General features: G+C 41.0%; 2 protein-coding genes across 3 annotated transcripts in view; both read right to left on the bottom strand.

Annotated features, from left to right (window-relative positions):
* WDR88 (WD repeat domain 88) overlaps positions 1-1978 on the bottom strand; it is a 33068-nt gene extending 31090 nt beyond the window's left edge. The window contains exon 1 of the mRNA XM_027821144.3: positions 1812-1978. Coding sequence (XP_027676945.2) covers positions 1812-1919 — 108 coding nt within the window. The 5' untranslated portion in view covers positions 1920-1978. The remainder of the gene's footprint in view (positions 1-1811) is intronic.
* A 2808-nt stretch (positions 1979-4786) lies between these two features.
* GPATCH1 (G-patch domain containing 1) overlaps positions 4787-13816 on the bottom strand; it is a 28531-nt gene continuing 19501 nt past the window's right edge. For both annotated transcript variants that reach the window (XM_027821141.3, XM_043526180.1), the window contains exons 16-20: positions 11770-11983; positions 10125-10232; positions 7492-7616; positions 6793-6941; positions 4787-5284 (exon numbers count right to left, since the gene is read on the bottom strand). In XM_027821141.3, the coding sequence (XP_027676942.2) occupies positions 5254-5284; positions 6793-6941; positions 7492-7616; positions 10125-10232; positions 11770-11983 (627 nt within the window). In that variant the 3' untranslated portion in view covers positions 4787-5253. The remainder of the gene's footprint in view (positions 5285-6792; positions 6942-7491; positions 7617-10124; positions 10233-11769; positions 11984-13816) is intronic.

Here is a 13816-nt window from a genome sequence, read left to right as displayed (position 1 = left end):
CAGATTAAATTGGCTGGCAGGCTGGATGTGGCCTGCGGACTGTAGTTTGCCCACCTCTGCTCTAGTGTCAGGGTGGTGAAACAAGGTCTGGGATCCCTAAGGAGACTGCTGTTTGGACTCCTTGTTAACCAGTGTGGTGAGATAGAAGTTAACTTTTGTTACTGTGTTGGTATATTTTATGGAAGAATAATCATCAATTTGGGGTGAGTCTACTCTATTTCTCAACAGTTTGTCCTGAACCTAACATCCTCAGCTTGATCCATGGAGGAACGGTGACATGTTGCTTGAAAGACTCCACTGTATCTGTTTACTCCTTAGCTTATTATCCACAAACTCTTTAATGTCCTAGACTATGCCTTCATCCTGTGCCACTGCAAACCTCCTTGAGCAGGTGTTCATTTTTTGTGCGGCTTCTTCCACAGATGTACGATAGTGCATTGACTGCTGTTCAGTATCAATATGTCAGTATGCTCTTTAGAACTGACAATCAGAAAAGCTAAATAAGTTTGTCTGATTTGTCATGATTATTATATTGTGGTTCATTATACATGTAAAGTAACAAAGGATGCTTCCAGTCCTCTGCTTTCAGAGGCAATGAATACATTAACCATTTAAAAATATAAATTGTGTATTTTAAGAATTTAGTACATTACACCTGCCTTGTTCTTGCTTTTCTTTCTTTTCCTGGATAGGTTGACAAGTTCCCCTCCAGGCTTCACAGACAATTGTATGCATGTTACTAACACCACTTTCAGCATAGCATATTAATTATAATGAAACCATAATGAAATATGCAGTTAAACTATTACCACAATCTAGCAAAGGGCAGAGATTTTTTTTGCAAAGGGCACTGGTGTTATGGGTAGGAGGATGAACCAAGTTTTGCAATACACAAATACATCACTGTGGTGTGAATTAAAGGAGCACATGGGCACTGGGGAGAGGTCAGCCTGCTGGTTGCATAGAAGAGTTAGGTTGGTGACACTTTCCACAGATAGGGGGAAGGTGGTGGAAGAAAACATCTAGTCCCAGCTGTCCCCAACTAGCAGCCTCTGGCATGTATTGGCCCTACAGGAACAGGGCGGTCTGCAGCTCATCCCAGTAGTGCTCCTATTGATTGCTCCCAACTCCGCACTGAGACCCCCTCTCCACCCACACACAGAAGAATTCCCACACACCCCCACTGAGATCCGCCTCTCCTCCTGGCTCTCACATATCCCTGCCTCAGGCACTGAGACCCCCCTCCCCCACTCTCACCCACCCCACCCTCTAGGCACTGAGACACACATCCCAGCTCTCACCCACCCTGTGCCCAGGCACTGAGACACACACACCCAGCTCTTACTCCCACTCCCAGGTACTGAGACTTCCCCACCCACCTACCCTGCCCTCAGACACTGAGATACCCCACCCCTGGATGTCACCCACCCCACCCCCAGACACTGACACATATACCCTGGCTGTCATCCACCCTGGGGCACTGACACACACACCACCCACCCCGTCCCCTGGGGCACTGACACACACCCTAGGCTCTCACCCACCCTACCCCCAGGCACTGACACACACACCCTGGCTCTCACCCACCCCATCCCTGAGCACTGACACACACGCAGCTGTCACCCACCCCGCCCCCAGACACTGACACACATACACCCAGCTGCCACCCACCCCGCCTCCAGACACTGACACCCTCCCCCCGGCTCTCACCCCCTCCCACCCCGGGCAGGCGGCCGGCCCCCGTCCCTCCCGGTCTCTCAGCCAGGGCACCGCCTTCCCCGGGGAGGAAGCCGTCCGCTCCCCGCCCCCACCTGCGCGAGCCTGTCCTGGTCGCCCAAGCGGCTCTCCGGCTGGGAGGGCCTGGGCAGCGGAGGCTCCTCCAACGCCAGCGGGTCCCCCCGGCCGCTCGCCCCGGCCATCTCCCCGGCTCTGAGGTAACCGCCGCTCACAGGAGCCCCTAGCGGTCGCGCTGCCCCGCCGAGAGCCGGCAGCGGGTACCGCGCGCCCACGCCTCGCGGGGATCCCGGCGCTTCCCCCCGCCCCAACACGGGACCAGTTCACCCGCTGCCAGGACACCGGCGGCCGCTCCCCGCCCCGCCCGGCGGCTGCGGGCCCACAGCCCGCAGGGCACCGGCTTCGACTCTCCCACGCAGCCAACAGCAGCGCCGCAGACTGCCCGGGCGCCCCCCGTCCAGCTGTGACCTGCGCCTGACGGCGTCAGGGCAGCGGGACACGGGCTGGCGGCCCAGGAGAGGCAGCGGAGGAGAACGGGGCAACCCAAGCTCGAAAGGGGCCCTCCGCACGGCCAGGAGCTCACCACCCAGCTCTAGCTTTTAGGGCCCTTAGACCCACATAGGCACCCGGGTGCTTGGTGCCTGGAGCCCTGGGCTTGAGCCGCTCACACATTCAAGAGCATCAGGCTTTACAGCTGCAAGCACTAAAAGGTGCTATCCTTGTAAATAATTTCTAAATATATCTATTTTAAAGAGGGGAGTATTTAGATGAAGAGACACAAAAAACCTGATTACATGGAGAGTGGGGCCTAGAGGCTCTGTTGGCATAAGTCTAGGACAGCTGCATAATTCACTTGTCTTCACCTCTTGGGTATGGCATGTAACATCCCGCATTCAGTCCTATAACGTCATTTCATCACACCATCATCTAGTCAAATTTCTCAATAACGGGTCACAACCTCAATGCAAGCTGCACCTGGATGTTGCCCAGGATCTATCTCCCCCCACCTAAAAGGGGTTCAGCCTAGTTGGTAATTGGGTTCCTCTAGGACTAGGGAAGCTCACTCCATCTCTTCTTATTGCTGTTCTGCCCTGCCTCCACTGCACCTTTTACATTCTCACCTGCACTGTGCTCTCAACTTTGGAAAAGTGCTGTTTAGCGTGGAGCTGTCTGCCTGGACCCACTGCTCACAGCTCCCTACCAGCTACTTTGCCTTCTTTAAATGGGAGTTTCTGCAAACATAAGGAAAGAGGTACAAGGAAATGCATCAAGACTCCCTTCACTTCATATCTTGCAACTCCGTTCATCATTGGGCATACTCATTACTCCGTATTCAGAACCATTTATTTCCTGTTAAATTTTTACAATATACTAATTAGAAATGTGTGCCCACAAAAGGTTACAGGATTGGAGTTAGGACAAGAAACAAGCTGGTTTGGGGGACAAGGGAACAAAGATAGAGCAGGGATTTTCAATTAATGCACTGTTGAAAATAGCTTATTTAATTTACAAACGTACTTCTACAGAAATGGGTTGGCTATATAATGATTTAAGAAATTAAAGCGGTACTGTTAATTTGAAAACTCATTACTTTTAAAGACATTTAAAAAGTTTCAAATACCACAACTGCTCCTAAATCTTCCTGCCAATTTTCTAGGATGGCAATCAGATATTCCTATCTTTTAAAATATTTTTATCCTTTATTGCTATATGAAGAGACCCACATGAACAAAACTAGGAACAGACTATACAGAGAAAATGACTATACAAAGTGCTGTCAAGTGCATAGGTAAACAAATTGAAAAAATTAATATTTTTCCTCTAATCCTGTCAAATTGTACTAATCCAAGAAGTTGTGTTTCACACTAGTGGATTAAAAAGACAGAAGCAATGACTTTTTATCTTCATACATGTTTAATTTTTTTAAATAATAAGTGAGAGGTAAATCTTTACTCTAAATGAAAAGGATTGAGAATTGGTGTCTGATTTTATAGGAGCCATATTTCCCCCTGAGAGAAGCAGATCTGGAGACACTGATTTTTATAACAATATTGTACTACTAGTAGTCTACCAAAAATATCTGTTTACTATAATTAAGAGTTTCCTGTTGCTTTTTAATCTTTTTTTTATTCTGCTGCTTCATTTACCCATTCTTGTAATCCAGACAGCATTCCAAATCCACATTTGTTACTAACTTTTCCCCTCTCTATAGAATTCCCTCTTAATTGCTAAATTTAAATTACAAAACCTAAAATCAACACCATGCCACCTTGCTCTAAATCCAATGACCTATTAAAAAGACTGTGAATGCTGAAAATTTACTTTATTTTTAACTAGCCCAATACAACAATATCACCTACAACCTTGAGCTTGTTTGATTTTTTTGTTAGCAATTGCAAATGGAGAACATTCTCTTACTCTCATAATAAATCATGATGAGCTGGTTTTAACAATTTGTTCCATTCAAGGAGGTCAGACAGTCATGTGGTTCAGTATTATTTTATAGTTCACATCATAAACAATCCTGTAATTGTAATAGAACTTTACAGACTTATTTGGACTTTTTAATGAAATTTCAACCTCCTTTTAAGCATACAATACAGCATAGGTTTGTACTCAGAGCAAGCAAGAAAATTTTGAAGAATCTTTGGGGTTTTTCAACATAATGTTTGTGTTAAATATAAACATGAATGTAGAATAATGCCGATACTGATGATGAAATTTTTTATGTAGGTAGTGTTCAAGATAATCCGGTACTGTAATGCTATTTTAACATGCATCATACCATTTGTTAATTTATTGAAAAGCCATACTATGGTGATGGGTAATATACAAAATTCTAAGACAGAAAAAGTCTGAAAAGCAGATTAACACTTTAGAAATACAGAGAAATTCTGCATTCGGAATATCTACATAAGAGAGAGACAGAATGACTTGTTTGCATGTAAATTATGCCTTTTTAACTTCCTAACTTCACTTCCTTCAGCATTGACTTACGTTCTTGTTTATAATATTTTAAGAACTTTCACACAATGATTTAACACACCAGAAATACCATTTGTAATATACAGTTTATTAAAATATCTAGTCTTGTTTAAATTAAAGGTAGCCCAAACCAAACTATAATGGGTTCCTCAAAACAGCCAAGAATTCACCATTTTGAGCCTATGTTTTAAGTAAAACATTGGGGTGTAAAGGAGAAGTCCTACTCTCATACACACATGCACTTGCTACCGATAGCCCTCACATTAATTAAATGTAGAGCCTGAACTATTACTTTTGATAATGCATGCCAGCAGTGGGGAAAAAAAAAGAAAAAAAAAGGATCTTTCCAACATTCCACAATTCATACGGTTTAAAATGGTAAAATATCACAAAACAAATGTATACATTTATGATTTCAAACATATATTCAGCATAAATACAACATTTACAGTGCAATCTATACATTACTGATCTTCCATCATGGAGGAGATCAAAGTTTCAGATCAAAAGTCATATAGTATTGAAGAAAGCAAGTTACTGCTTCATTGCAGGAAGATGTTTCAGTCTGGAAAAAAAGGCCATATTTAATAGTTATACACAACAACACCAGGAACATTTAATCACTTTAACAAGAATTAAAAGGTTTCTCAAACCCTCAATCTGAATTTAACCATAATGTGGTTTTGCCCTTTTAATAAAAAAAGATTGGCAAATCTTTTAAGAGCCTCCAACATGTCAGTTTGCACAAGCAAGACAGGTCTGACTACAAATTTTGAGCTACCTGTTTGGAAGCCCTTTAAAAATACCCTTTAAAAAAAAAAGTTATACGGAAACAAAGCTTAATTTTTAGAAGTGGTTTTTAAATTGCACTCATCGGGTTTTTGTTTGCTTGTTTTTTAATGAACAAAGGAGGGATGGGAATAGTCCTTTGGAATGCCAAATTTTCCTATTTGCATTCCCTTGTCCCACTAAGGTCCTATACCACAATGAGTTTCCTACACCAAGGAAGACAATGTGGTTACTCTGCAGAACATGTCGCAAGGCCACTCCTTCAATCAGCCAGAGGGGTTAATTGGAGTGTGATGCAGTGATTTCTCCACCCAGAGCATTATGGAGCTGAAGTTACTTATGTTTAATTTGGTTGGTTTTTTTAGAAGTGCATGGAACATACTTTGAAAGCAGAATGAAGTCACAGTGTTCTCTCTACTGTCCATGGTCTTAATACTGGTTCGTTCAAGTCGATGGTTTATAAAATATTTAAGAGCACATTGTCTAAAATTAGACCTACCAACTTCACTTCAGCTTGCTGAACAAATGCACGCTTGATTCAAGCAGTTTCTCATTTTCTACTCAGTTCTGCCTGCCTGCTCCATATTTGTGAGCCAGTAGGGTAATGACTTAGAGTAACCTTGTATTCAAGCAGAGAATGCTCTTAAACTTCAGTAACTTGCCAGCTCACAAGAACAGAACCAGCAAGCAGAGACAGGTGTGATATTGACAAGCCCTGACTGCGAACCAAAATAAGTCCAACACCCTGGGTCTGCTGGAGCCGGGTCATTCAACTATGAAGGATTTTAGCCAGATTACAGCATTTATTTTGGATACTAAAAATCTATCAGGCAATACTCCATAGTTACCAGGAGAGGGATAATTTTTTTTTAACCTTAACTACGTCTTCTGAAAAAAATGTAGTAGCAACATTTCTCACCATTTGCATTTCTCTTACCTATGCAGTATTTATTCCCATTTATAGTAATTTACAATGACACAAGATCTCCCCCAAATTAATTTTCATTTATCTAATGCTTGCAGAGTTAGCTGCTCAACACTCTTTTCCCTGGAGCACTTTATCTTAAAACTAGTTCTTATCTGGCACATCTAGATCCAAAAGCCTAGGATAAGTTATCAAAATGAGCTATATTCTAGGCACAAACATATTGTGCCAGATCCATAGCTGGTTTAAATTGACATAGTTCCACTGACTTCAGCGGAACTACACCAAGTTACACTGGCGAGGATCTGGCCCATTACTGCTGCCAGATTTACAAGGATTTCGGTAAATTATCTGTTTACCTTCTTAGAAGTTCCTGGGATGACAAATCTGTGATCTCCTCTATGTCACTAAGGCTGTCACTGCTATCAACAGTGTCTGAGTTACTGTTTTTCTCTGATTTTTTATTCTTGTGTTTGCCTTTGTGCCTGTGTTTCTTATGTTTCTTTTTCTGTTAAAAAAAGAAATAGGTGAGTTTGCGATTCATGTTGTTTTTTTTTTTAATTTTAAAAAGTTGGTCAAATTAAAATAGCAGTTCACTAAAAAAGAGCAACTGGGATCACAGGAAACATATTTCAGTATAAATTCCAAAGTTAACTGGAGCAGAGCAGTAACAACAGTACTCGCACATCTTCAGTTGTGTAAACTTTAAATAATACAAGCCAAGGTCTCTAGGAGGCAAGGACCAAATAAATTAAACTAAACATATATTTAGAAATTTTATTATTATAATGTATCAGGTTTTCTACAGCATTATGCAGTATCTAAGCAAACTATGTGTATGGTCCCTAAGCACATAAAGAACAAGCAGCACCCTGTTCAGCCAATGCATCTTCTGTTCTAAGCTAGAAGTGCTAACAGAGTCTAAGGGAAGGTGTCCATGCTGCCCAACTCTATATCTCTTTTCCATAATCCAGCATATATATCATGGTAGTGTTCATTTGACTGAGGAAATCAATCCAAACAAAGAAAGAAAGAACCAATTTATTTAACTTGGTCACCTTTTCCTTTTTGTGTTTGTGCTCTCTCTTAACTTTGTGTTTTTCTTTGCTCTTTTTAGGTTTCTCTTTCTGATTGGCTTCAACAGAACTTGCTAGTGATACTGGCTCATGCTCCTGAGTAGTCTCTAAAGCAAAAATCAAATATAGAGAAATAAACGCATTACCAAGTAAAAGACAAACACAATATTAAACTACACAAAAATGTAAATTCCCTAATATTTGGGCTGAGATTTCCAAAGCTGCATAAGGGATTTGGGACTCCCAATTCCAATTCATTTTAACTTCTCTACTCTATAGACATACCTTTGCAATCAGATATAAAAAAAACCAAACATGCGAACCTTGGCCCCGATTTTGCATCAGGATCTATTAGCATTGACTCTTGAGTCTGTGCAGAGCCCCAATTAAATCAGTGGGAATCTTCACAGGCACAAAAGTCTGTGCTAGTGGATCCCAATGTAGGATCAAAGCTCTTGACAATATCACTTTAATGTACACAGGTGTAGGTAGGGCTGGAGGGAAGAACGAAGGAGCCCAGTGCTCTTATAGTTTCCAAGAAAGGGACCTGGATGTGAATTGAAATTATATGACATAAGACAACATAGAATATCTTTAACCTGTGCGCAAAGTTTCCACAGATGAAGTAACAATGACTTGTTATTCACTCTAAATCTGTTGAATGTGGTTAATTAAACAGGATTACAACAACAAAAACCCTGTCTGTTCAACATTCAACAGGTAATAGCAGCAGCATACGTTCTCCTACTCAAAGATCTGTAAGGTCTGATTCTGGGTAGAGAAAAGACAATAACTACACATGAGTTCTGAATTTTAGTGACTTGAACACAAACTTACAGCCAGTTTAAATCTATGTATGTGTATATCTACATTAATACACACACACACACACACACACACACTTATTGACGCATAATATCTCTGTACCAAAAATACCGTCTACTTGCATGGGGACAGCTGCTTAACAACTCTAGGCTTTAAGCCGGTGTAACATTCACTTGTATATCTATCTCTGTATAGTACCTAATTGCAGATCAAATACCAGTCAATAAATTGCCCTCTGAAATACAAACAGTTTAAAAAAATGAAATTATCTTCATCTACATTACTGTAGCACCTTGGAACACTAGTCATAAGACCAGGACCTCATTGTTCTAGCCACTGTACAAACACGGAACAGAAAAATGGTCTCTGCCCTGAGAGGCTTACAATCTAAATATAAGTAGAGCCCTGCCCGGATACAAAAATTTTGGATCCGCATCCACAAGAATCAACTTGTATCCGACCCGCATCGCACCTACAGCAGCAAGTTATCTCACAGTGCCTCTCAGGAGGAGCATCTGTGTGAGTGCATGTGTACAGTATATAGCAGGGGTTGACAACCTTCGGCATGTGGCCCATCAGGGTAATCGCTGGCTGCGAGACATTTTGTTTACATTGACAGTCTGCAGGCACGGCCCTCCGCAGCTCCCAGTGGCTGCGGTTCGCTCTTCCCAGCCAATGGGAGCTGCAGGAAGCGACGGGCCGCAGGTTGCTGTGCCTGCGGACTGTCAACGTAAACTAAATGTCTCGCAGCCTGCCAGCGGATTACCCTGACGGGCCATGTGCCGAAGGTTGCCAACCCCTGGTATATAGGCTCTCAAAGGTGGGGAAGCATCTGTCTGCAGCTCACAGCCTCTGAGGCTGCTTCCCCGCCTTCCAGATCCTCATTGGCAGTGAGCTGCAGACAGCTGCTTCTGATCTATCACCTCCCCTTTCTCTGTATACTGAGGAGAGGGAATATAGGATCTGGAAGGTGGGGAAGCAGCCTATATTCCTTTCTCCCCCGTATACAGAGAAAGGGGACGTGTTAGATCAAGACAGGCAGCAAAATTCCCCATGCTCCTATTGCTATGGTTTAAGCAACCAAGATATTTAGGAAACCTCTCCCAACTTCATATTGCTGCGTCAAGTCAGTTGGAGAGGAAGGCAGCTGCTTCTGCAAAGCAAATAACTGGGTGTGGGGCGGGATATAGGATCTGGAAGGTGGAGAAGCAGCTTCATAGGGTATGAGCTGCAGACAGCTGCTTCCCCACCTTTAAGATCCTATATTTAGAAGCCGGCATGGATACAAAATTTGTATCCGCATCCAGGCGTGCAGGAACAATTTTTAATGGGGCGGGTACTGAGAGCCATTGAACCGAACTGTAAACCCTGTATATAATGGAAACCACTTCAAGCCAGGGGGTGCAACAGCACCCCTACTACCAGCACCTATGTCTGCATCTGATCCGCGATCCGCAAAAATGGTCCGCAGATATCTGCATCCGATATCCACGGATATAAAGCAGATATCCACAGATTTGCAGGGCTCTAAATATAAAAGACAAGAGACAACAGATGAAGGCAGAGAGCCCAGGAACTACCAGGAAATAATAAGACAATATTGGTTAGCACGACAGGCAGTGGTCCCAATACCCCAGATTTTTGTAGGCATCATGACAAAGGAGAGTTTTGAGAAGGGGATTTGAAGGTAGATAATGAGGTAACTGAAGATGTTTATGGGGAGCATACATAAAATAACTGCATTATATATGCATTTTCAGTGTACAAAATTTAAAGTCTTCAATACTTACTAGAAAATAAAACTGGAGGCAACCTCGGTCCAAATTCTTCTACCTTATCCAGCTCCTCCTTCAAAAGAGGTGGCACAAGGTCAGGTTGACTTGTAACAGCCATACATTCTAGAAAAACAAACATATAGGTTAACTTAAAAGGAAAAAGGACGTCCCATACCCAAGACAGCTCAGAAAATATTCCATTAAAAATGAAATATCAAATAAAGACAAGTTAATGAATTTTGCACTCGTTTAGATTTTGCACTTACTAGTTTTTCAAAGAAGCAGAAGGTGATTCTAACCCTTATTTCTTATTAAAAGGCTCCTCAGAAGCTTCCAATAATTACACAATTTCTTTAAAAAGGACCTCAGTTACATAAATATATGATTTCTTAAGCTTTTCTTTTTTTGTACATAAAGATTTTTAAAAGTTTAGAAGGTTATCAACAAAGAGAAGTTGATGCCTTTTCCCTTTGCACCTTCCTGTGCATTTCAAAGATTGGTTGCACTGGCTGGGATCACCAAATATTTGATCACAGTGCTACTGATTTAAATTAAAAATTGCAGGCAACACAAGTATAAATATTAACAAAACAATCTATAACTTAAGGGCAAAAAACAGATTCACCCCTGCAAATTTTTCAAGAATTAGGCAAAATTCCAGTGTTGAAGATATGGGAATAGCCTAAAAGGTGATTTAAGACCAAGCAGTTTGAAAAGTTTCCGCATTAAAAAGTATATATAAATCGGTATTTGTACTATGAAATAAGGCTACTTTAAGTTTGAATGGGGGGTATTAGTTTATTTTTATTTAGTAATTTATTACTCCATCTGCACGAATTAGATTAACTGGCACTAATTACTGGGAGATCCACTGCATATTGCCTTTTTTTCTAGTTGGTAAGTAAGCCAACAAAAGCCAATTTAAAAATTAAAGATACATCATCCCTAACTGTCAAAATAAGTGTTATTTTGCTTACTAACATTTCCTAGTAAACTATTAAAGGTATTCTAGTACAGTGTTACTTTATTTTCTAGTATGAGAACTCCCTATAATACTCTGCTTTAAATCTTGGTAAACAGAACAAGACTGCTTTTCCCCCCAGTCCCGTGAATTTCTTTGCTTTGTAGACCGATAGTGAGAACTGGTGAGATACAGCTACATTGCTGTACTATTTAAAAAACCATTTCAATATTATTTTAAATGAGAATATCAAAATATAGAAAGGAAATTCCTTTTTCAAATAAATGCAAATTCTACTTATTTCCAGTCTGGTCAAAATTTCATTATTAAATAGATATACTTTATCATATATCATACACCTTATTATAGGTGTATAAAATCACCCAATTTTGGGGCTTTCTTTACAGAGTAATATGGGATTTGTCCTCATCCCTCACTCTGTTTAGCAAACAAATGCATTTGACAGTGTATCTGTAAAAACTGTCATTGGCCTATGGCTATGTAGATAATATTTAAATAGAGAACACTTAATTCAGCATTCCATTACTCCAGTTTTACACTGGTGTTACTCCCCTGAGAACAGTGTAGTTACACCAGTGTGAGACTGGTATAAAGCATTTTTCTACTAGGCTAATAATGTTTTAATTTCTTATAAAATTACTAGAACTTCATGAAACTGAACAAACTGTTAACTATTACCTTGTACATCAGCTGAGGAGGTATCTGGCAGATTAGCATGATTTGTACTTTCCGAGTTTGGCACAGCAGAAGGTGGCTGATGCGCCTCTTCATCACTATCTTCTTCAGATGAGGATGATTTTTCATCTGAGGAACTGGCAAAGATGGCTTTAAATAAATCCATAGATGGTCTGCTTTCTTCTTCTTCTTTCTGATCAGTGCTTTCATTAACTGCCTGCATAACAGTGCCCATAAGGAAAAAAATTTAAACACTAACGGAGGAAAGAAGTGTCTCTCCATTAAGATAAAATATTGTGACACCTTTAATGGTATTTTCATTGAGGATTTTAAAATTAGCAAATTTTACAGTAAATCTGAAGTCTATAAACTTGACAACTGTTGATGCACAGTAGAAGAGCTCAGACACTGCTAAATTAAGTCACTTTCCAATACAGAACGCTGCATCGTGCCCCTTTTTCATGCAGGTCAGAACAGCACACTTGAAAGAATATAAAATATTAACACTTTTTATTTTTAAGTCAATAGATTCTAGATACTTTTTCTTTAGCTTAAGTTCATAACAAACAAATCTATCATCTTCCTCAGAATAATATGCATCCGTCCCTGTACAAAGCAGAGAAAAGTGGACTTTGTGCAGGAAAATCAGTGGGTGTAGTAGATGGAATTAAACCTCCCATCTGCTGGAAGTCATCACACCCCCTCTACAGCCACAATCCCAGACTATACTTGCTATCCTTGTGTCCCCCATGTATGAGCTATAACCATACAATTCCTGTAAGCCCATGTTTCCCTTTGCTCACCCTGAGTTGCACCAACTTCTAGACAGTGCAGAACAATTAGGGATTACGAAGACCGTAGGGTCATTCTGTCTGCAACCTAGCTCCCCCCACAGTCCTTACGTGGACCAGAGAGAGGCTTGCATACCCTTTCCAAAGAGTAAATTCCCCCCACCCCTTTATTAAATGTTTCTCGTTCAAACCCCCAAGTCCATACACAATAAAATCAATGTCAAATGTGTGAGTCAACCTATGTTAGTTAATGCAAACAAAAGAACTATCCTGCTAACCTAAAATAACCGATAGCCCTTAACAAATTTCACTGTTAGGGTCAAATTTTCAAATGGCCTCCACCAGCATATCTGCTAAAACTGCATATGCAAAAGGGGCAATTGTTATTTATGATAACTACCCAGTTTGTGCTCTTTTTTGTTAACCCTGTAATTTCTCATGGTTGAAGCTACAGAAGGTCTCCACAATTCATCCCCACATGCAATAGAATCACATTGAGTACTATCTGCTATAGAGAGCAAACAAAATATAAAGATCTACATGCCTACAGAGTTTCATGTACGTCAGATTATTGTTTTGCTTCTTGAGTAAAACAGCAAGAATTAGAAGTACAAGTGTTTTCCTTCATCTGAACTATACATTTCTCCGTAGAAAGCAAGGATTGGGGGTTCCCTCCCCCAACATTATTTGGACCCCCGCCCCTCCAACTTCTAGAAATGGACACCATCTTTCCTCACACTCATTATCACATATTGCTTTGGCAACTACACCAACTTGCTTATGAGATCTGTTTTTAGCTGTCTCATTGAAACAAAGACTGCCAACACCTTGAGATCAGCCAGCTCTTCATGTACCACCAGCAGCACACGACCACAGGCTGAGAACCATGTATATTAAAATTATGTGCTTTAGGTAGGAAATTCTAGGGCAAAATGATGTGAATAAAAGTACAAAGCATTTCAATGCTAAATACTGTCATGGCAATATCCCAAATTCCCCATCAATGTATAAATATGTTTCCCCATGTAGAAGACTAGAAATTTAATAGTTTACTGTTGCAGAGTTTTTTCCCCATTTTCTGTTTGAGCAGGGGGCAAAATTGGTGTTTGTCCTCCCACCACACACAATAGGGAGATTCAGGCCAAAGAACCCATGGAACTCCAAGATCCACGCAGTGCCACTTAGTCAACTGATGCCTTCACACTGCCTCCTGGCTTCCATATCTTCTTGACAACATGCTGCCGGAGGAACTGTGGTGA

The sequence above is a fragment of the Chelonia mydas genome, chromosome 12 (assembly GCF_015237465.2).
Source record: "Chelonia mydas isolate rCheMyd1 chromosome 12, rCheMyd1.pri.v2, whole genome shotgun sequence".
Taxonomy (NCBI): domain Eukaryota; kingdom Metazoa; phylum Chordata; order Testudines; family Cheloniidae; genus Chelonia; species Chelonia mydas.
Note: the sequence above shows the minus strand (reverse complement) of the source record. Positions and strands in the feature narration are given on the sequence as shown.